General features: G+C 41.3%; 1 protein-coding gene across 5 annotated transcripts in view; it reads right to left on the bottom strand.

The window, feature by feature from the left end:
• LOC115199072 (ankyrin repeat and sterile alpha motif domain-containing protein 1B) overlaps nucleotides 1-24,956 on the bottom strand; it is a 310,469-nt gene that overhangs the window by 12,529 nt on the left and 272,984 nt on the right. For 4 of the 5 annotated variants that reach the window (XM_029761613.1, XM_029761611.1, XM_029761614.1 and 1 more), the window contains 6 exons: nucleotides 21,326-21,367; nucleotides 20,542-20,667; nucleotides 7,100-7,171; nucleotides 5,353-5,439; nucleotides 2,709-2,846; nucleotides 2,249-2,416 (listed from right to left, as the gene is read on the bottom strand). In XM_029761613.1, the coding sequence (XP_029617473.1) occupies nucleotides 2,249-2,416; nucleotides 2,709-2,846; nucleotides 5,353-5,439; nucleotides 7,100-7,171; nucleotides 20,542-20,667; nucleotides 21,326-21,367 (633 nt within the window). The remainder of the gene's footprint in view (nucleotides 1-2,248; nucleotides 2,417-2,708; nucleotides 2,847-5,352; nucleotides 5,440-7,099; nucleotides 7,172-20,541; nucleotides 20,668-21,325; nucleotides 21,368-24,956) is intronic. The other variant, XM_029761615.1, reaches the window with a different exon arrangement.

The raw sequence follows: 24,956 nt of genomic DNA, 5'->3' as shown, positions 1-24,956 counted from the left end.
CGCCACTACACGTCCGACCTGCACCTCCACTACACCTCTGACCTGCACCTCCACTACACCGCCGACCTGCACCTCCACTACACCTCCGACATGCACCTCCACTACACCTTCGACCTGAACCTCCACTACACCTCCATTGCACCTCCGACCTGCACCTCCGACCTGCAGCTCCGACCTGCACCTTCGACCTGAACCTCCACTACACCTCCATTGCACCTCTACTATACCTCCGACCTGCACCTCCGACCTGCACCTCCGACCTGCACCTCCACTACACCTCCGACCTGCACCTCCACTACACCTCCGACCTGCACCTCCACTACACCTCCGACCTGCACCTCCACTACACCTCCGACCTGCACCGCCACTACACCTCCGACCTGCACCTCCGACCTGCACCTCCACTACACCTCCGACCTCCGACCTGCACCGCCACTACACCTCCGACCTGCACCTCCACTACACCTCCGACCTGCACCTCCACTACACCTCCGACTTGCACCTCCACTACACCTCCGACCTGCACCTCCACTACACCTCCACTACACCTCCGACCTGCACCTCCACTACACCTCCGACCTGCACCTCCACTACACCTCCGACCTGCACCGCCACTACACCTCCGACCTGCACCTCCACTACACCGCCGACCTGCACTGCACCTCCCCTCCACCTCCGACCTGCACCTCCACTACACCTCCAACCTGCACCGCCACTACACCTCTGACCTGCACCGCCACTACACCTCTGACCTGCACCTCCACTACACCTTCGACCTGAACCTCCACTACACCTCCATTGCACCTCCGACCTGCACCTCCGACCTGCACCTCCACTACACCTTCGACCTGAACCTCCACTACACCTCCATTGCACCTCCGACATGCACCTCCGACCTGCACCTCCGACCTGCACCTCCACTACACCTCCGACCTGCACCTCCACTACACCTCCGACCTGCACCGCCACTACACCTCCGACCTGCACCTCCGACCTGCACCTCCACTACACCTCCGACCTCCGACCTGCACCTCCGACCTGCACCTCACCTGCACCTCTGACCTGCACCTCCGACCTGCACCTCCACTACACCTCCGACCTGCACCTCCACTACACCTCCGACCTGCACCGCCACTACACCTCCGACCTGCACCTCCACTACACCTCCGACCTGCACCTCCACTACACCTCCGACCTGCACCTCCACTACACTTCCGACTTGCACCTCCGACCTGCACCTCCACTACACCTCCACTACACCTCCACTACACCTCCACTACACCTCTGACCTGCACCTCCACTACACCTCCGACCTGCACCGCCACTACACCTCCGACCTGCACCTCCACTACACCTCTGACCTGCACCTCCACTACACCGCCGACCTGCACCTCCACTACACCTCCGACATGCACCTCCACTACACCTCCAACCTGCACCGCCACTACACCTCCGACCTGCACCTCCACTACACCTCCGACCTGCACCTCCACTACACCTCCGACCTGCACCTCCACTACACCTCCGACCTGCACCTCCACTACACCTCCGACCTGCACCTCCACTACACCTCCGACCTGCACCTCCACTACACTTCGGACCTGCACCTCCGACCTGCACCTCCGACCTACACCTCCACTACAAGCTCAGTGTGGCCAAGACACACACACACACACACACACACACACACACACACACACACACACACACACACACACACACACACACACAGCAACCATCGATAAACACAACAGACCACAAAAAGGAGTGAGTTAACGCTATACACACCAACACAATCACAATAACATGCTAACGCTGATAACAAAGCTAACAAAGGCATTGAAGGAGCTTAGAGATGTTCACTCTAAACCTGTACTGGAAACAGAGGACAGGTGAGAGGTCATGGACATGGTGAACAAGTCACAGAGTAGGTCAGAGGTCATGGGAGACACTAAAGGCTAGTGGATGTTGATGAGAGGTGAAAGGTCATAGGAAAGGGTACAGAGGAAAGGGAAGTAGTTGTGTGATGAGGAGGGTTGGCTGCAGTATTATGTGGGACTTATAAAGGCTTATGTTGACAGGTGAAAGGTGAGATGTTGTGGAACAACTTGGTATAGGAGCTTACAGTTGGTCTAGACAGTACGGTATGGCTCGCACAGACGTGTTGACGAAAGGTGAGAGGTCGTGGTGGAAGTTGCAGTAGAGGGTAAAGGTTAAACGGAGAGTATAAACTAGTGTCATTACTCACAGACTTGCGGATGTTGACGCGGGGCTTGGGGACGGGCTTGTTGGGCTTGATGTCGAAGCTCTCTGGCAGCGTGGAGGAGCCATGGCCACTCTTCCTGGCCTGCAGGGCCAGCTGGTAGGCTACCTCAAAGGCCTGGCCCAGTGTCAGGATGATCTCATATGCCAGGTTCTGTTATAAACACACACACACACACACAAACACGCATGCACACACACACACAGTGGCATAAACACACACACACATATACGCATGTAATGTTACGCATGTATGCACACGCACTTACGCACACACACACACTTGCAAACACACACTATGTCAAATCTGCAATTTCATCATAACAGTAGTTCTCAAACCAGGAAGTAACTAATTAATAAAGACACTTCCCCCCTCACAGACAGAGGGTGCTGTGTGTGTGAGACTCACCACGTCGACCTCCTCACAGACAGTGTGTGTGACTCACCACGTCGAAGGCAGTGAAGACATGGCAGTAGTGGTGGCTGGACTTGAGGTCTTTGGTGATGTAGGCAAACGTGGACAGATCCTCAGGATCCTGGGCCGCACATGAGATGTTACGGATCTCATGCTCAGCTATGATGTTCTGGAGAGAGAGACAGAGGGAGAGACAGAGAAAGAGAAACGGAGAGAGAGAGACAGAGGGAAGGAAGGAAGGAGAGAGTGTGGGAGAGAGAGAGAAAGACAGAGAGAGAGAGCAAGAGAGAGCGCGAGAGAAAGAAAGAGAGACAGAGAGAGAGAGAGAGAGGGAAGGAAGGAGAGAGTGTGGGAGAGAGATACAGAGAGAGAGAGACAGAGGGAGAGAGAAAGACCGAGAGAGGGAGGGAGGGAAGGAGAGTGAGTTAGAGAGAAAGACAGAGGGAAAGACGGGGAGAGAGAGAGAGAGAGAGAGAGAGAGAGAGAGAGAGAGAGAGAGAGAGAGAGAGAGAGAGAGAGAGAGAGAGAGAGAGATCGATCTTTAGAGAAAGTTTATGTGATGGAAGTTCACTGTTGATCTTGTGAAACTGAGAATGTTATTTTTTGCTTCCACCCAGTACTGTTCAGTTCTTACTCTCAGTAATGGTGCTTCGACCCAGTACTGTTCAGTTCTTACTCTCAGTAATGGTGCTTCCACCCAGTACTGTTCAGTTCTTACTCTCAGTAATGGTGCTTCCACCCAGTACTGTTCAGTTCTTACTCTCAGTAATGGTGCTTCCACCCAGTACTGTTCAGTTCTTACTCTCAGTAATGGTGCTTCCACCCAGTGCTGTTCAGTTCTTACTCTCAGTAATGGTGCTTCCACCCAGTACTGTTCAGTTCTTACTCTCAGTAATGATGCTTCCACCCAGTACTGTTCAGTTCTTCTCTCAGTAATGGTGCTTCCACCCAGTACTGTTCAGTTCTTCTCTCAGTAATGGTGCTTCCACCCAGTACTGTTCAGTTCTTACTCTCAGTAATGGTGCTTCCACCCAGTACTGTTCAGTTCTTACTCTCAGTAATGGTGCTTCCACCCAGCACTGTTCAGTTCTTACTCTCAGTAATGGTGCTTCCACCCAGTACTGTTCAGTTCTTCTCTCAGTAATGGTGCTTCCACCCAGTACTGTTCAGTTCTTCTCTCAGTAATGGTGCTTCCACCCAGTACTGTTCAGTTCTTACTCTCAGTAATGGTGCTTCCACCCAGTACTGTTCAGTTCTTACTCTCAGTAATGGTGCTTCCACCCAGTACTGTTCAGTTCTTACTCTCAGTAATGGTGCTTCCACCCAGTACTGTTCAGTTCTTACTCTCAGTAATGGTGCTTCCACCCAGTACTGTTCAGTTCTTACTCTCAGTAATGGTGCTTCCACCCAGTACTGTTCAGTTCTTCTCTCAGTAATGGTGCTTCCACCCAGTACTGTTCAGTTCTTACTCTCAGTAATGGTGCTTCCACCCAGTACTGTTCAGTTCTTCTCTCAGTAATGGTGCTTCCACCCAGTACTGTTCAGTTCTTACTCTCAGTAATGGTGCTTCCACCCAGTACTGTTCAGTTCTTACTCTCAGTAATGGTGCTTCCACCCAGTACTGTTCAGTTCTTCTCTCAGTAATGGTGCTTCCACCCAGTACTGTTCAGTTCTTCTCTCAGTAATGGTGCTTCCACCCAGTACTGTTCAGTTCTTCTCTCAGTAATGGTGCTTCCACCCAGTGCTGTTCAGTTCTTACTCTCAGTAATGGTGCTTCCACCCAGTACTGTTCAGTTCTTACTCTCAGTAATGATGCTTCCACCCAGTACTGTTCAGTTCTTACTCTCAGTAATGGTGCTTCCACCCAGTACTGTTCAGTTCTTACTCTCAGTAATGGTGCTTCCACCCAGTACTGTTCAGTTCTTACTCTCAGTAATGGTGCTTCCACCCAGTACTGTTCAGTTCTTACTCTCAGTAATGGTGCTTCCACCCAGTACTGTTCAGTTCTTACTCTCAGTAATGGTGCTTCCACCCAGTACTGTTCAGTTCTTACTCTCAGTAATGGTGCTTCCACCCAGTACTGTTCAGTTCTTACTCTCAGTAATGGTGCTTCCACCCAGTACTGTTCAGTTCTTACTCTCAGTAATGGTGCTTCCACCCAGTACTGTTCAGTTCTTACTCTCAGTAATGGTGCTTCCACCCAGTACTGTTCAGTTCTTACTCTCAGTAATGGTGCTTCCACCCAGTGCTGTTCAGTTCTTACTCTCAGTAATGGTGCTTCCACCCAGTACTGTTCAGTTCTTACTCTCAGTAATGGTGCTTCCACCCAGCACTGTTCAGTTCTTACTCTCAGTAATGGTGCTTCCACCCAGCACTGTTCAGTTCTTACTCTCAGTAATGGTGCTTCCACCCAGCACTGTTCAGTTCTTCTCTCAGTAATGGTGCTTCCACCCAGTACTGTTCAGTTCTTCTCTCAGTAATGGTGCTTCCACCCAGCACTGTTCAGTTCTTACTCTCAGTAATGGTGCTTCCACCCAGTGCTGTTCAGTTCTTACTCTCAGTAATGGTGCTTCCACCCAGCACTGTTCAGTTCTTCTCTCAGTAATGGTGCTTCCACCCAGTGCTGTTCAGTTCTTACTCTCAGTAATGGTGCAGGAGGAAAGAAAGCCTCTCACCTTGTTTGTAGCGTCGATGAACTTGACTCCCTTGTAGGAGACGGACAGAACAATAGTCGGGACTTTCTTCATCTGTTCTGTAGACTTCTGTAGCGTGGAGAGAGAGACGGAGAGAGATACGGAGAGAGAGACGGAAAAGAGGAGTCTGAGTTAACATTTGATGTCAATGAGTCAATTAGACTAATGATGGACACCAACACAAGGCTAACAAGATGCTCTCACCATCTCCTCCTACAGCCGAATAATAAAACCCTACAATAAGAATCTCTTCACAATATAATACCATTTGAGAGAGTGGGGACTATGGTTGTAAAACTTTCAATAAATTCCCTTTTTTATGAGATCCTGGGTTGGAGGATTCTGGATTTACGACTTATTCCCTCCTAATTCTGTGAATCCTCAAACCGGGATTTGGGGAAAGGCAGGGAATTTATTGGAAGTTCTCGGAATTGTGCAACCCCAGTGGGGACAGATAGAGATGAGAGCTTATGAGATGAGAGCTCAACACAAGCTTATAACGAGATGGGAAGAGAGAGAGAGAAAGATGAAATCAACACAAGCTTATAACTAAGTAGAAAAAGAGGGAGATCGGGTTGAGCTCACTGCACAGAGAGAGCCAGCCTATCAACACACTCTCCTCTTTACTAGCAGAATCAATTCCAATCTTCTCAAAGTTCAAAGGTTACCCCGCACCTTATGGAAAACAATGGGTGCAAATGACATTTTCAAAACGTATAGATTTCCCCCTTGGAGGTCCTATATAACTATCAGCTTTCAACCCATAAATATTCCCCCTATAGTCCTTTCTTCTTTCTATTCCCACCCAGACTTACGATCACCCGCTCTCGTCTGACAGCCACATGTTTCTTTTCCCTTCTCCCATTGTTAAGCTCATTATGCGCTGCCGCAGTGGGGAATGATGGGACTTAAAATCAGTATCTCCCTCGTACCATTATTCCACCTGTCAGGGATTTAATATATTCAACAGATCCTGTATGAATTCCTCTCCTCTTCCTTCTCTCTCTCTCTCTCACTCCCCCCCCACCCACCCACCCCCCACCCCTGCTCTCACTCTCTGTTTCCTCAACATCAGCATATTTCTAGTGCAGCGGTTCCCTGTCAAGATCACGGGCTTATGAGGGCCGAAAAACGCAGCGCTGCGAGACACAAAGACAGAAGACGGGGGAGCAGAGGGAATTACATATGCATATGGACCATGTTGATACTGTGTCCACAAGCATGGAAATATAGAGAGAAAAGAGGCAGAGTGATGGAGAAGGGGGGGGGATAACAGGACGCAGGTACAGTAGGTACATCGAGGGCGGAGCTCCAAATTTAATGACCCTTGAAGTCTGACAATAAAAACAACAACAGCATCAATCGTTTTGGCAGATCAAGATAAACCGAGAGAGGGAGGGAGGGAGAGAGGGAGGGGGAGAGGGAGGGAGAGAGAGGCTCTCTGAGCTGTCTGCTCTCCTCAGATGTGACCAAACAGATAAAGATGAGGAGGAGAAAGGCCGGTGGAGGGGCAGGCAGAGTACAAATATTAATAGTCTGCTTCCTCACTTCCACACTGCAGTAACGAGAGAGAGAGAGAGAGAGAGAGAGAGAGAGAAAGAAGGTGAATGAAAGTGAAAGAGAGCAAAAGAGAGAGAGGTGAATCCAGGTAGAAAATGAGACTACAGTGGTGGTTAAAGTGGCCCTAGTTTCTCTCTCTGGGTGATAGTGATGTGCCGGGCCCTCTTACCCTCATCTTGGAGCAGGCATCTTGTGTTGACTCGGTTCCTCTCAGCTCTTTCACCAGCATAGAGCCCAGATACTGTGAGAGACATAAAGGCAAACAAAGTTAACATTCACATTCCATCCTAGAGATATTATACAGACACATGAAGGATCATAGAATCATTCAATGTAAGATGGAAACTTAAATGATCAAATAACTTAAACTCTGGCAGAAAACAACAATATTCTGCTGAGATGATGACATCACTTGCTGTATGTGTGTGTGTGTATGTTGCAGCTAGCCAGCCAGTCGCATAATACCGCAGTGCTTTCTGAAGTGATTAAAACAACCTGGAAATCCCCAGAGGAGTGTAAACAGCGCTGGGGTGGGCTGGAAATGTGCAAAGTGGGGAGGTCAATAAGTGAGGACCTGGTTTGTGAGGACACAGACCCAATTTAATAAAGAAAGTGGTTTATGGGGACAGTACTTATGGGGACATTAGGGCTAAAGGGATGTAATGGGTGTACGATTAACTGCTCAGCGCGCCTACTGTTGATTTGAGAGCTAAAAGCCCCAAAGAGGATTTCTTATAGGATGTCCTGACACCCAAAGTGTAAACATTGATCGTTTTATACCTAGACCCCCTGACCCTAAATCATTTACCCTACAGGATATGCTTCTGAAAAATGTCGATCCACCTAATCTTACCCTTCGTCAAAAGATAACAAATACATTGCATTAGCTTAACGATAACACAACCACACCCTGATTTCTCTCCTATTTTATGCGCAGTAGAATGAATGAGTCATTTATTTATGGGAGGTCTGCTGCTGGTTGTAGTGGGGTTGTCTGGGCTGGTTACTGCTCTGTCTGGCTCTGTTGTTAATAATGCTATGGGATCAAGGAAGTGTCGTCTGTTCTGGTATAGAGAACACTGTAATAACGTTACAAACCTCCAAGAAGCCCCCCTCTGTGTGTGTGTGTGTGTGTGTGTGTGTGTGTGTGTGTGTGTGTGTGTGTGTGTGTGTGTGTGTGTGTGCATCAATGTGCACACATACAGTAAATCATGTTACAGTGTCAGGGTAGTGTCGTCTGATGCTGAAAACGTTACAGAGAACATAGTAATAACATTACAGAGTGAAAACGTTACAGAGAACATAGTAATAACATTACAGAGTGAAAACGCTACAGAGAAAATAGTAATAACATTACAGAGTGAAAACGCTACAGAGAACATAGTAATAACATTACAGAGTGAAAACGCTACAGAGAACATAGTAATAACATTACAGAGTGAAAACGCTACAGAGAACATAGTAATAACGTTACAGAGTGAAAACGTTACAGAGAACATAGTAATAACATTACAGAGTGAAAACGCTACAGAGAACATAGTAATAACATTACAGAGTGAAAACGCTACAGAGAACATAGTAATAACATTACAGAGTGAAAACGCTACAGAGAACATAGTAATAACATTACAGAGTGAAAACGTTACAGAGAACATAGTAATAACATTACAGAGTGAAAACGCTACAGAGAACAGAGTAATAACATTACAGAGTGAAAACGCTACAGAGAACATAGTAATAACATTACAGAGTGAAAACTTACAGAGAACATAGTAATAACATTACAGAGTGAAAACGCTACAGAGAACATAGTAATAACATTACAGAGTGAAAACTTACAGAGAACATAGTAATAACATTACAGAGTGAAAACGCTACAGAGAACATAGTAATAACATTAGAGTGAAAACGTTACAGAGAACATAGTAATAACATTACAGAGTGAAAACGCTACAGAGAACATAGTAATAACATTAGAGTGAAAACGCTACAGAGAACATAGTAATAACATTACAGAGTGAAAACGCTACAGAGAACATAGTAATAACATTACAGAGTGAAAACGCTACAGAGAACATAGTAATAACATTACAGAGTGAAAACGTTACAGAGAACATAGTAATAACATTACAGAGTGAAAACGCTACAGAGAACATAGTAATAACATTACAGAGTGAAAACGCTACAGAAAACATAGTAATAACATTACAGAGTGAAAACGTTACAGAGAACATAGTAATAACATTTCAGAGTGAAAACGCTACAGAGAACAGAGTAATAACATTACAGAGTGAAAACGCTACAGAGAACATAGTAATAACATTACAGAGTGAAAACTTACAGAGAACATAGTAATAACATTACAGAGTGAAAACGCTACAGGGCTTTGGGGAATCAGTATTGACCGATTATACAGTTACGATTGTGTGTGTTATTCTAGCCATGTAAGGATGACGTAAGAGCGCGGTCAAAAGAACATCTTAAGAGGACACGTTGTGATAACGTTGGAGCAACATCTTAGCAACGTTTCCCTTTAAGAGTACAACAACAGTGCATTCATGATAGGGAGTGCATTTTCTTGTTTCTCCTGTGTTAAAATGAAAATCAACAACCATCAAGCCCTAGAAATGGACAATGTAATCATGCTCGACATTAATCCAAAAAGTGGTAAAATGATGTTAGGGTATTGTCTGAGGTTTAATATAGACAACATTGAAATAACGTTAGGACATTGTCTGGTGTAATAAAGAAGGTATGTCATATATGCTGTGATGACATTTGGCGGTCTAAGAATGTTAATAAAGCAAGCATAATGACATTAGAGCTGGTCTATAATAAAGAAAGCATAATGACATTAGAGCTGGTCTATAATAAAGAAAGCATAATGACATTAGAGCTGGTCTATAATAAAGAAAGCATAATGACATTAGAGCTGGTCTATAATAAAGAAAGCATAATGACATTAGAGCTGGTCTATAATAAAGCATAATGACATTAGAGCTGTCTATAATAAAGAAAGCATAATGACATTAGAGCTGGTCTATAATAAAGAAAGCATAATGACATTAGAGCTGGTCTATAATAAAGAAAGCATAATGACATTAGAGCTGGTCTATAATAAAGCATAATGACGTTAGAGCTGGTCTATAATAAAGAAAGCATATGACATTAGAGCTGGTCGATAATAAAGAAAGCATATACATTAGAGCTGGTCTATAATAAAGAAAGCATAATGACGTTAGAGCTGGTCTATAATAAAGAAAGCATAATGACATTAGAGCTGGTCTATAATAAAGAAAGCATATGACATTAGAGCTGGTCTATAATAAAGAAGCATAATGACATTAGAGCTGGTCTATAATAAAGGAAAGCATAATGACATTAGAGCTGGTCTATATAAGAAAGCATAATGACATTAGAGCTGGTCTATAATAAAGAAGCATAATGACATTAGAGCTGGTCTATAATAAAGAAAGCATATGACATTAGAGCTGGTCTATAATAAAGAAAGCATAATGACATTAGAGCTGGTCTATAATAAAGAAAGCTAATGACGTTAGAGCTGGTCTATAATAAAGAAAGCATAATGACATTAGAGCTGGTCTATAATAAAGCACAATGGACATTAGAGCTGTCTATTATAAAGAAAGCATAATGACATTAGAGCTGGTCTATAATAAAGAAAGCATAATGACATTAGAGCTGGTCTATAATAAAGAAAGCATAATGACATTAGAGCTGGTCTATAATAAAGAAAGCATAATGACATTAGAGCTGGTCTATAATAAAGAAAGCATAATGACATTAGAGCTGGTCTATAATAAAGAAAGCATAATGACATTAGAGCTGGTCTATAATAAAGAAAGCATAATGACATTAGAGCTGGTCTATAATAAAGAAAGCATAATGACATTAGAGCTGGTCTATAATAAAGAAAGCATAATGATATTAGAGCTGGTCTATAATAAAGAAAGCATAATGACATTAGAGCTGGTCTATAATAAAGAAAGCATAATGACGTTAGAGCTGGTCTATAATAAAGAAAGCATAATGACATTAGAGCTGGTCTATAATAAAGAAAGCATAATGACATTAGAGCTGGTCTATAATAAGAAGCATAATGACATTAGAGCTGGTCTATAATAAAGAAAGCATAATGACATTAGAGCTGGTCTATAATAAAGCATAATGACATAATGACATTAGAGCTGGTCTATAATAAAGAAAGCATAATGACATTAGAGCTGGTCTATATAAGAAAGCATAATGACATTAGAGCTGGTCTATAATAAAGAAAGCATAATGACATTAGAGCTGGTCTATAATAAAGAAAGCATAATGACATTAGAGCTGGTCTATAATAAAGAAAGCATAATGACATTAGAGCTGGTCTATAATAAAGCATAATGACATTAGAGCTGGTCGTAATAAAGAAAGCATAATGACATTAGAGCTGGTCTATAATAAAAGCATAATGACATTAGAGCTGTCTACTAATAAAGAAAGCATAATGACATTAGAGCTGGTCTATAATAAAGAAAGCATAATGACGTTAGAGCTGGTCTAATAAAGAAAGCATAATGACATTAGAGCTGGTCTATAATAAAGAAAGAATAATGACATTAGAGGCTGTCTATAATAAAGAAAGCATAATGACATTAGAGCTGGTCTATAATAAAGAAAGCATAATGACATTAGAGCTGGTCTATAATAAAGAAAGCATAATGACATTAGAGCTGGTCTATAATAAGAAAGCATAATGACATTAGAGCTGGTCTATAATAAAGAAGCATAATGACATTAGAGCTGGTCTATAATAAAGAAAGCATAATGACGTTAGAGCTGGTCTATAATAAGAAAGCATAATGACATTAGAGCTGGTCTATAATAAAGAAAGCATAATGACATTAGAGCTGGTCTATAATAAAGAAAGCATAATGACATTAGAGCTGGTCTATAATAAAGCATAATGACATTAGAGCTGGTCTATAATAAAGAAAGCATAATGACATTAGAGCTGGTCTATAATAAAGAAAGCATAATGACATTAGAGCTGGTCTATAATAAAGCATAATGACATTAGAGCTGGTCTATAATAAAGAAAGCATAATGACATTAGAGCTGGTCTATAATAAAGAAAGCATAATGACGTTAGAGCTGGTCTATAATAAAGCATAATGACATTAGAGCTGGTCTATAATAAAGAAAGCATAATGACATTAGAGCTGGTCTATAATAAAGAAAGCATAATGACGTTAGAGCTGGTCTATAATAAAGAAAGCATAATGACATTAGAGCTGGTCTATAATAAAGAAAGCATAATGACATTAGAGCTGGTCTATAATAAAGAAAGCATAATGACATTAGAGCTGGTCTATAATAAAGAAAGCATAATGACATTAGAGCTGGTCTATAATAAAGCATAATGACATTAGAGCTGGTCTATAATAAAGAAAGCATAATGACATTAGAGCTGGTCTATAATAAAGAAGCATAATGACATTAGAGCTGGTCTATAATAAAGAAAGCATAATGACATTAGAGCTGGTCTATAATAAGAAAGCATAATGACATTAGAGCTGGTCTATAATAAGAAAGCATAATGACATTAGAGCTGGTCTATAATAAAATAAAGAAAGCATAATGACATAGAGCTGGTCTATAATAGAAAGCATAATGACATTAGAGCTGGTCTATAATAAAGAAAGCATAATGACATAGAGCTGGTCTATAATAAAGAAAGCATATGACATTAGAGCTGGTCTATAATAAGAAAGCATAATGACATAGAGCTGGTCTATAATAAAGAAAGCATAATGACATTAGAGCTGGTCTATAATAAGAAAGCATAATGACATAGAGCTGGTCTATAATAAAGAAAGCATAATGACATTAGAGCTGGTCTAATAAAGAAAGCATAATGACATTAGAGCTGGTCTATAATAAAGAAGCATAATGACATTAGAGCTGGTCTATATAAAGAAAGCATAATGACAGTAGAGCTGGTCTATATAAAGAAAGCATATGAACATTAGAGCTGGTCTATAATAAGAAAGCATAATGACATTAGAGCTGGTCTATAATAAAGAAAGCATAATGACATTAGAGCTGGTCTATAATAAGAAAGCATATGACATTAGAGCTGGTCTATAATAAGAAAGCATAATGACATTAGAGCTGGTCTATAATAAAGAAAGCATAATGACATTAGAGCTGGTCTATAATAAAGAAAGCATAATGACATTAGAGCTGGTCTATAATAAAGAAAGCATAATGACATTAGAGCTGGTCTATAATAAAGAAAGCATAATGACATTAGAGCTGGTCTATAATAAAGAAAGCATAATGACATTAGAGCTGGTCTATAATAAAGAAGCATAATGACATTAGAGCTGGTCTATAATAAAGAAGCATAATGACATTAGAGCTGGTCTATAATAAAGAAAGCATATGACATTAGAGCTGGTCTATAATAAGAAAGCATAATGACATTAGAGCTGGTCTATAATAAAGAAGCATAATGACATTAGAGCTGGTCTATAATAAAGAAAGCATAATGACATTAGAGCTGGTCTATAATAAAGAAAGCATAATGACATTAGAGCTGGTCTATAATAAGAAAGCATAATGACATTAGAGCTGGTCTATAATAAAGAAAGCATAATGACATAGAGCTGGTCTATAATAAAGAAAGCATAATGACATAGAGCTGGTCTATAATAAGAAAGCATAATGACATTAGAGCTGGTCTATAATAAAGAAAGCATAATGACATTAGAGCTGGTCTATAATAAAGCATAATGACATTAGAGCTGGTCTATAATAAAGAAAGCATAATGACATTAGAGCTGGTCTATAATAAAGAAGCATAATGACATTAGAGCTGGTCTATAATAAGAAAGCATAATGACATTAGAGCTGGTCTATAATAGCATATGACATTAGAGCTGGTCTATAATAAAGAAAGCATAATGACAGTTAGAGCTGGTCTATAATAAAGAAAGCATAATGACATTAGAGCTGGTCTATAAAAAAAAGCATAATAACATTAGAGCTGGTCTATAATAAAGAAAGCATAATGACATTAGAGCTGGTCTATAATAAAGAAAGCATAATGACATTAGAGCTGGTCTATAATAAAGAAAGCATAATGACATTAGAGCTGGTCTATAATAAAGAAAGCATAATGACATTAGAGCTGGTCTATAATAAGAAAGCATAATGACATTAGAGCTGGTCTATAATAAAGAAGCATAATGACATTAGAGCTGGTCTATAATAAAGAAAGCATAATGACATTAGAGCTGGTCTATAATAAGAAAGCATAATGACATTAGAGCTGGTCTATAATAAAGAAAGCATAATGACATTAGAGCTGGTCTATAATAAAGAAAGCATAATGACATTAGAGCTGGTCTATAATAAAGAAAGCATAATGACGTTAGAGCTGGTCTATAATAAGAAAGCATAATGACATTAGAGCTGGTCTATAATAAAGAAAGCATAATGACATTAGAGCTGGTCTATAATAAAGAAAGCATAATGACATTAGAGCTGGTCTATAATAAAGAAAGCATAATGACATTAGAGCTGGTCTATAATAAAGAAAGCATAATGACATTAGAGCTGGTCTATAATAAAGAAAGCATAATGACATTAGAGCTGGTCTATAATAAAGAAAGCATAATGACGTTAGAGCTGGTCTATAATAAAGAAAGCATAATGACATTAGAGCTGGTCTATAATAAAGCATAATGACATTAGAGCTGGTCTATAATAAAGAAAGCATAATGACATTAGAGCTGGTCTATAATAAAGAAAAGCATAATGACATTAGAGCTGGTCTATAATAAAGAAAGCATAATGACGTTAGAGCTGGTCTATAATAAAGAAAGCATAATGACATTAGAGCTGGTCTATAATAAAGAAAGCATAATGACATTAGAGCTGGTCTATAATAAAGCATAATGACATTAGAGCTGGTCTATAATAAAGAAAGCATAATGACATTAGAGCTGGTCTATAATAAAGCATAATGACATTAGAGCTGGTCTATAATAAAGAAAGCATAATGACATTAGAGCTGGTCTATAATAAAGAAAGCATAATGACATTAGAGCTGGTCTATAATAAAGAAAGCATAATGACATTAGAGCTGGTCTATAATAAAGAAAGCATAATGACATTAGAGCTGGTCTATAATAAGAAAGCATAATGACATTAGAGCTGGTCTATAATAAAGAAAGCATAATGACATTAGAGCTGGTCTATAATAAAGAAAGCATAATGACATTAGAGCTGGTCTATAATAAAGAAAGCATAATGACATTAGAGCTGTCTATAATAAAGAAAGCATAATGACATTAGAGCTGTCTATAATAAAGAAAGCATAATGACATTAGAGCTGGTCTATAATAAAGCATAATGACATTAGAGCTGGTCTATAATAAAGCATAATGACATTAGAGCTGGTCTATAATAAAGAAAGCATAATGACATTAGAGCTGGTCTATAATAAAGCATAATGACATTAGAGCTGGTCTATAATAAAGAAAGCATAATGACATTAGAGCTGGTCTATAATAAAGAAGCATAATGACATTAGAGCTGGTCTATAATAAGAAAGCATAATGACATTAGAGCTGGTCTCTATAATAAGCATAATGACATTAGAGCTGGTCTATAATAAAGAAAGCATAATGACATTAGAGCTGTCTTAATAAAGAAAGCATAATGACATTAAGCTGGTCTATAATAAAGAAGCATAATGACATTAGAGCTGGTCTATATAAAGCATAATGACATTAGAGCTGGTCTATAATAAAGAAAGCATAATGACATTAGAGCTGTCTATAATAAAGAAAGCATAATACATTAGAGCTGGTCTATATAAAGAAAGCATAATGACATTAGAGCTGGTCTATAATAAAGAAAGCATAATGACATTAGAGCTGGTCTATAATAAAGAAAGCATAATGACATTAGAGCTGGTCTATAATAAGAAGCATAATGACATTAGAGCTGGTCTATATAAAGAAAGCATAATGACATTAGAGCTGGTCTATAATAAAGAAGCATAATGACATTAGAGCTGGTCTATAATAGAAAGCATAATGACATTAGAGCTGGTCTATAATAATAAAGCATAATGACATTAGAGCTGGTCTATAATAAAGAAAGCATAATGACATTAGAGCTGGTCTATAATAAAGCATAATGACATTAGAGCTGGTCTATAATAAAGAAAGCATAATGACATTAGAGCTGGTCTATAATAAAGAAAGCATAATGACATTAGAGCTGGTCTATAATAAAGAAAGCATAATGACATTAGAGCTGGTCTATAATAAAGAAAGCATAATGACATTAGAGCTGGTCTATAATAAAGAAAGCATAATGACGTTAGAGCTGGTCTATAATAAAGAAAGCATAATGACATTAGAGCTGGTCTATAATAAAGGAAGCATAATGACAATTAGAGCTGGTCTATAAAAGAAGCATAATGACATTAGAGCTGGTCTATAATAAAGAAAGCATAATGACATTAGAGCTGGTTTATAATAAAGAAAAGCATAATGACATTAGAGCTGGTCTTATAATACATGAAAGCATAATGACATTAGAGCTGGTCTATAATAAAGAAAGCATAATGACATTAGAGCTGGTCTATAATAAAGAAAGCATAATGACTGTAGAGCTGGTCTATAATAAAAGCATAATGACATTAGAGCTGTTCTATAATAAGAAAGTCTAATGACATTTATGAGCTGGTCTATAATAAGAGCATAATGACATTAGAGCTGGTCTATAATAAAGCATAATGACATTAGAGCTGGTCTATAATAGAAAGCATAATGACATTAGAGCTGGTCTATAATAAGCATAATGACATATAGAGGCTGGTCCTACTAATAAAGCATAATGAATTAGAGCTGGTCCTATAATAGAAGCATAATGACATTAGAGCTGGTCTATAATAAAGAAAGCATAATGACATAGAGCTGGTCTATAATAAAGAAGCATAATGACATTAGAGCTGGTCTAATACAAGAAAGCTAATGACATTAGAGCTGGTCTATAATAGAAAGCATAATGACATTAGAGCTGTGTCTATTAATAAGAAGCATAATGACATTAGAGCTGGTCTATAATAAAGAAAGGCATAATGACATTAGAGCTGGTCTATATACTAAAGCATAATGACATTAGAGCTGGTCTATAATAAAGAAGCATAATAGCATTAGAGCTGGTCTAGAATAGAAAGCATAATGACATTAGAGCTGGTCTATAATAAAGGAAAGCATAAGACATTAGAGCTGGTCTATAATAAAGAAAGCATAATGACATAGAGCTGGTCTATAATAAAGAAAAGCATAATGACATTAGAGCTGGTCTATATAAAGAAAGCATAATGACATTAGAGCTGGTCTATAATAAGAACGCATAATGACATTAGAGCTGGTCTATAATAAGAAAGCATAATGACATTAGAGCTGGTCTATAATAAAGAAAGCATAATGACATAGAGCTGGTCTATAATAAAGAAAGCATAATGACATTAGAGCTGGTCTATAATAAAGAAAGCATAATGACATTAGAGCTGGTCTATAATAAAGAAAGCATAATGACATTAGAGCTGGTCTATAATAAAGAAAGCATAATTACATTAGAGCTGGGTCTATAATAAAGAAAGCATAATGACATTAGAGCTGGTCTATAATAAAGAAAGCATAATGACATTAGAGCTGGTCTATAATAAAGAAAGCATAATGACATTAGAGCTGGTCTATAATAAAGAAAGCATAATGACATTAGAGCTGGTCTATAATAAAGAAAGCATAATGACATTAGAGCTGGTCTATAATAAAGAAGCATAATGACATTAGAGCTGGTCTATAATAAAGAAAGCATAATGACATTAGAGCTGGTCTATAATAAAGAAAGCTAATGACATTAGAGCTGGTCTATAATAAAGAAAACATTAGAAGCTGGTATAATGAACATTAGAGCTGGTCTATAATAAAGAAAGCATAATGACATTAGAGCTGGTCTATAATAAAGCATAATGACATTAGAGCTGGTCTATAATAAAGAAAGCATAATGACATTAGAGCTGGTCTATAATAAAGAAAGCATAATGACATTAGAGCTGGTCTATAATAAAGAAAGCATAATGACATTAGAGCTGGTCTATAATAAAGAAAGCATAATGACATAGAGCTGGTCTATAATAAAGAAAGCATAATGACATTAGAGCTGGTCTATAATAAAGAAAGCATAATGACATTAGAGCTGGTCTTTAATAAAGAAAGCATAATGACATTAGAGCTGGTCTATAATAAAGAAAGCATAATGACATTAGAGCTGGTCTATAATAAAGAAAGCATAATGACATTAGAGCTGGTCTATAATAAAGAAAGCATAATGACATTAGAGCTGGTCTATAATAAAGCATAATGACATTAGAGCTGGTCTATAATAAAAAATGGATTAAAATAACTCTATCCTCTTCCTCTGTACTCTGCATATATCCTCAACTCTATCCTCTATCTCAGTGCTTAACTCTCTATGCTTTTTTAAATGTGTTTCTTTTTCCCTCCCTACCTTATCCCTCACTCTCTCAACCCACACTACCTTATCCCTCACTCTCTCAACCCACACTACCTTATCCCTCACTCTTTCAACCCACACTACCTTATCCCTCACTCTTTCAACCCACACTACCTTATCCCTCACTCTCTCAACCCACACTACCTTATCCCTCACTCTCTCAACCCACACTACCTTATCCCTCACTCTTTCAACCCACACTACCTTATCCCTCACTCTTTCAACCCACATTACCCTATCCCTCACTCTCTCAACCCACACTACCTTATCCCTCACTCTTTCAACCCACATTACCCTATCCCTCACTCTCTCAACCCACACTACCTTATCCCTCACTCTCTCAACCCACACTACCTTATCCCTCACTCTCTCAACCCACACTACCTTATCCCTCACTCTTTCAACCCACACTACCTTATCCCTCACTCTTTCAACCCACATTACCCTATCCCTCACTCTCTCAACCCACACTACCTTATCCCTCACTCTTTCAACCCACATTACCCTATCCCTCACTCTCTCAACCCACACTACCTTATCCCTCACTCTTTCAACCCACACTACCTTATCCCTCACTCTCTCAACCCACACTACCTTATCCCTCACTCTCTCAACCCACACTACCTTATCCCTCACTCTCTCAACCCACACTACCTTATCCCTCACTCTTTCAACCCACATTACCCTATCCCTCACTCTCTCAACCCACACTACCTTATCCCTCACTCTCTCAACCCACACTTCCTTATCCCTCACTCTTTCAACCCACATTACCCTATCCCTCACTCTCTCAACCCACACTACCTTATCCCTCACTCTCTCAACCCACACTACCTTATCCCTCACTCTCTCAACCCACACTACCTTATCCCTCACTCTCTCAACCCACACTACCTTATCCCTCACTCTCTCAACCCACACTACCTTATCCCTCACTCTTTCAACCCACACTACCTTTTCCCTAACTCTCTCACAAACTCTCTCGCTTACTCACACTCACTCAGTTTCTCTCTCTCTCTCTTTCTCTCTAATCCTCTAGCCCCCTCTGCCCACACATCTCCACAACAGCATCTCTGAGCCAATCTCTATAAACAACTGTGCAAGAGTCAATCACAATTCAACACGGCTGGCCCCGAGAGCCAATGGGAGCCTCCAGACTCCAAATGGGAGCCAATCATTTTCCGGTGATTCATCAGCTGAAAGTGGGTAGTAATCAGTGTTACATGGTTGCTGGGGCTAAGCCAATCAAATGTACATGTGCAGTATCCTTGGTAACATGGTTGGTTTTATGTAACGGGAGGCTAAAATTACTGCAGCAGCGTGAATAGCTTGGTGCAGTATTGATGGAAGGGTGAAACATGGTTTTACTCCTGAATACCTCCTGTGTGTCGGTTAGGTAACACAAGTGCAGGTACTTTAAGTCAGAGGGTATAACATATGTCAGCTATAGGCCAGGGCTACAGTAGATAGTGGGAGTGTGGAGAGCCCATTCTTTCCACCAGAATTTCTGGTGAATTTTCTTCCCAATAACTTCTCGCAACCCCACCCTAACCCAAATACGACACAACCTTAAAATCTGTACATTTTTACATCAACAAATAACCTTCATTATAGTTTCTTCTCTTATCAAAATGAAAATACATTTACTCAATAAAATTGTATTTGTTTGTATTATCTTTCTGAAAAACGTTGTATATTGTCACATACAATAATCTGTACTCTAAATGTTTTGTTCCTTTTTATTGACCCCACTGATGTTCCCCTAGCGGGGTCGCGACCCCGACTTTGAATACCACTGCTGTAGAATATGATACGATGCTAATGTAGCTTTTTGCATGCATACACATTCACAAGCATATCATACATGCATGAAAAGCATACTAACACACACACACACACACACACACACACACACACACACACACACACACACACACACACACACACACACACACACACACACACACACACACAGTACAACGTAGGGACGGGAATACTCACGTAAGCTTCATAGTCACACGACTGGAAGATGAGTTTCTCAGGGTGGTGCTGCCAGTACTGCACTGGAGTGGACGAGGTGGCCTCGTTGGGAGGACGCAACGTGATTGGCTCGCACCATTCGCCTTGCTGTAACGACAGCCAATGGCAAGATCAGACACAGGCCACGGTTGTGGAATCACAGCCGATTACAAGGAAAAGGATTGGGCACAAACTTAAGTCAAGCATATTCTGAGCTGACATATCTAGTCTGTCAGATATGTGCTGCCGTTTGCTCCTAACCACATGGCACTTCTATGATGTAACAGGTTCTATCCAGACTGACTGAACATGAAAAGCTTAACAACAACGCTTCAAAAACATTTGGAGTCCCTCACTGTGTTTCTATGGACCCTCCTCTCCTAATGCTAAGTGAGTTTTAACACTCTTAGAAGGGTCATATTTAAATGGATTTTCATACTGTTTAATTCCCCTAGCTAGTGCTATGATGCTCACACCTCCCCTAGCACTGTGGGGAAAATCCCCTGTCCTTCTTTCTTTCATCCTTTTCAACAGAAACAGGAAATGGATATATATTTAGATATAGTACTTTTCCCTTAGCCAAAATGTTCTAAATAAAATGCAAATGATCGTGAGTAAATGGATTTGTATTATCAACAAGTATAATGTGCATTTATATCACGTACATTGACAGATGACTGTTTGACTGTTCGTCACGTACATTGACATTGTCACGTACATTGACAACAACAGTATTTGATGCACACTAGCATCACAGACAACTTACAGTATCATTTCTTGCAGAAGGTCTTTCTCCAACATCATGAGACTGATAAATAAATAGAAATAAGATCCAGGATCAGGACAACAAGAAGTTAGTTGATAACATAGAGTTGGATAGAGGGTGCACTTGCCACAAAGCCTGTTTTAGCATTGGCAGCGCCATTGAGGACTTTCATCAATGGAGATAGCCCTCAATGGCGCTGCCCATGCTGTCATAGAAACCATTAAGCAAATATGCAAAGATGTGGCATCTATCCAACTCTATGGTTTATAATAATCAAGCAGACGATAATCACACAGGCAATGTTTACAACAAGGCTGGAGTGTGAGGAAATCCTCCCGTCACAGTTTAATAATCAAAGTCCCATGACAGGTGCTGATACACTACTATACGGGAGTGCTTGTTTGTTTGTGTGTCACATCCATCTGCGTCTTAATGAGATACTCTGGAGGTGAGGTAATCAGGGATAATGACATCGGGGTAAATAGCTGCAGGGTGAGCCCTAGAGGAGGATCAGAACAGGTAATCTACTCCAAGACACTGGGCTACTCTAACTGATCTAAAAAATATATATATTTTTTTATTTCACCTTTATTTAACCAGGTAGGCTATTTGAGAACAAGTTCTCATTTGCAACTGCGACCTGGCCAAGATAAAGCAAAGCAGTTTGACACATACAACAACAAAGTTACACATGGAGTAAACAAAACATACAGTCAATAATACAGTAGAACAAAAGAAAACAAAAAGTCTATATACAGTGAGTGCAAATGAGGTAAGATAAGGCAATAAATAAAATGACAGAGATAGATAGACAGAGAGGGGGGGGGAGAGCGAGGGGGGACGGAGAGAGAGGGGGGGAAGAGAGAGGGGGGACGGAGAGAGAGAGAAGGGGGAAGAGAGAGGGGGGACGGAGAGAGAGAGAAGGGGGAAGAGAGAGGGGGGGACAGAGAGAGGGGGGACAAAGATAAAGACACAATTGGCAAAACACAATTATATAAAGAACAGAAAGAGTACAGAGAAAGAGAGAGAGCCTCTATCTCTGTAATGGGGCCCAGGGCATGATCTCTGACTGCCTCAGTAGTAATGGGGAGGGAGCAGGCCATGATCTCTGACTGCCTCAGTAGTAATGGGGGGGAGCAGGGCATGATCTCTGACTGCCTCAGTAGCAATGGGGAGGGAGCAGGGCATGATCTCTGACTGCCTCAGTAGTAATGGGGAGGGAGCAGGGCATGATCTCTGACTGCCTCAGTAGCAATGGGGAGGGAGCAGGGCATGATCTCTGACTGCCTCAGTAGTAATGGGGAGGGAGTAGCGCATGATCTCTGACTGCTTCAGTAGTAATGGGGAGGGAGTAGGGCATGATCTCTGACTGCTTCAGTAGTAATGGGGAGGGAGCAGGGCATGATCTCTGACTGCCTCAGTAGTAATGGGGGGAGTAGGGCATGATCTCTGACTGCCTCAGTAGTAATGGGGAGGGAGCAGGGCATGATCTCTGACTGCCTCAGTAGCAATGGGGGGAGTAGGGCATGATCTCTGACTGTCTCAGTAGTAATGGGGAGGGAGTAGGGCATGATCTCTGACTGCCTCAGTAGTAATGGGGAGGGAGTAGGGCATGATCTCTGACTGCCTCATTAGTAATGGGGAGGGAGTAGGGCATGATCTCTGACTGCCTCAGTAGTAATGGGGAGGGAGCAGAGCATGATCTCTGACTGCCTCAGTAGCAATGGGGAGGGAGCAGGGCATGATCTCTGACTGCCTCAGTAGCAATGGGGAGGGAGCAGGGCATGATCTCTGACTGCCTCAGTAGCAATGGGGGGAGTAGGGCATGATCTCTGACTGCCTCAGTAGCAATGGGGAGGGAGCAGGGCATGATCTCTGACTGCCTCAGTAGCAATGGGGGGAGTAGGGCATGATCTCTGACTGTCTCAGTAGTAATGGGGAGGGAGCAGGGCATGATCTCTGACTGCCTCAGTAGTAATGGGGAGGGAGCAGGGCATGATCTCTGACTGCCTCAGTAGTAATGGGGAGGGAGTAGCGCATGATCTCTGACTGCTTCAGTAGTAATGGGGAGGGAGTAGGGCATGATCTCTGACTGCCTCAGTAGCAATGGGGTGGGAGCAGGGCATGATCTCTGACTGCCTCAGTAGTAATGGGGAGGGAGCAGGGCATGATCTCTGACTGCCTCAGTAGTAATGGGGGGAGAAGGGCATGATCTCTGACTGTCTCAGTAGTAATGGGGGGAGAGGCAATGTGGAGGGAAAAGGGGAAGAAAGGGAGAGATGAGGAAGGAAGGAAAGAGTGGAAAGTAAAACATCAGAGAGAGAGAGTATATGAGAGTGATCCCCTGTACACAACCTTGCTGACTCACTGCACTCCCCTGAGTGCTGCTCTAAAGAGGACAATGTTGTGAGTCGTGACACAAATGCATTTCAAGGAGTCAGTCGTGTATAAACATAAGAGTGCGTCTGGTGCGACAAGCTCTGTGAATCACACACACTCTCACACACACTCCGGATGGACCCTAATCAGGGTAGATCAAAGGAACGCTTAAGAGAAGCTGCTCTCCCAGATGCCTGACTCGCCGACCGTGCTTTCATAGGTTGGTGGAGAGGTTCAGTAAGATGATCATGGATTTTGATAGAAAGGTTACCATACTGTAACATGCATGCTAATATTCAGTGCATTTGGAAAGTATTCAGACCCCTTTACTTTCCACATTTTGTTACGTTACAGCCTTATTCTAAAAAAAATTGTTTCCCATATCCATCTACACACAATACCCCATAATGACAAAGCAAAAACAGGTTTTAAGAAATGTTTGCACATATAATAAAAACAAAAACTGAAATATCACATTTACATAAGTATTCAGACCCTTTACTCAGTACTTTGTTGAAGCACCTTTGGCAGCGATTACAGCCTCGAGTCTTCTTGGGTATGACCCTACAAGCTTGGCACACCTGTATTTGGGTAGATTCTCCCATTCTTCTCTGCAGATCCTCTCAAGTTCTGTCAGGTTGGATGGGGAGCGACGCTACACAGCTATTTTCAGGTCTCTCCAGAGATGTTCGATCGGGTTCAAGTCCGGGCTCTGGCTGGGCCACTCAAGGACATTCAGAGACTTGTCCCAAAGTCACTCCTGCGTTGTCTTGGCTGTGTGCTTAGGGTCATTGTCCTGTTGGAAGGTGAACCTTCGCCCCAGTCTGAGGTCCTGAGCGCTCTGGTGCAGGTTTTCATCAAGGATCTTTCTGTACTTTACTCCGTTCATCTTTGCCTCGATCCTGACTAGTCTCCCAGTCCCTGCCGCTGAAAAACATCCACACAGCATGATGCTGCCATCACCATGCTTCACCGTAGGGATGGTGCCAGGTTTCCTCTAGACGTGACACTTGGCATTCAGGCCAAAGGGTTCAATCTTGGTTTCATCAGACCAGAGAAGCTTGTTTCGCATGGTCTGAGAGTCTTTAAGTGCCTTTTGGCAAACTCCAAGCGTGCTGTCATGTGCCTTTTACTGAGGAGTGGCATCCATCTGGCCACTCTATCGTAAAGGCCTGATTGGTGGAGTGCTGCAGAGATGGTTGTCCTTATGGAAGGTTCTCCCATCTTCACAGAGCTCAGTCAGAGTGACCAT

This window comes from Salmo trutta, chromosome 8 (genome assembly GCF_901001165.1).
Source record: "Salmo trutta chromosome 8, fSalTru1.1, whole genome shotgun sequence".
In the NCBI taxonomy this organism is placed as follows: domain Eukaryota; kingdom Metazoa; phylum Chordata; class Actinopteri; order Salmoniformes; family Salmonidae; genus Salmo; species Salmo trutta.
Note: the sequence above shows the minus strand (reverse complement) of the source record. Positions and strands in the feature narration are given on the sequence as shown.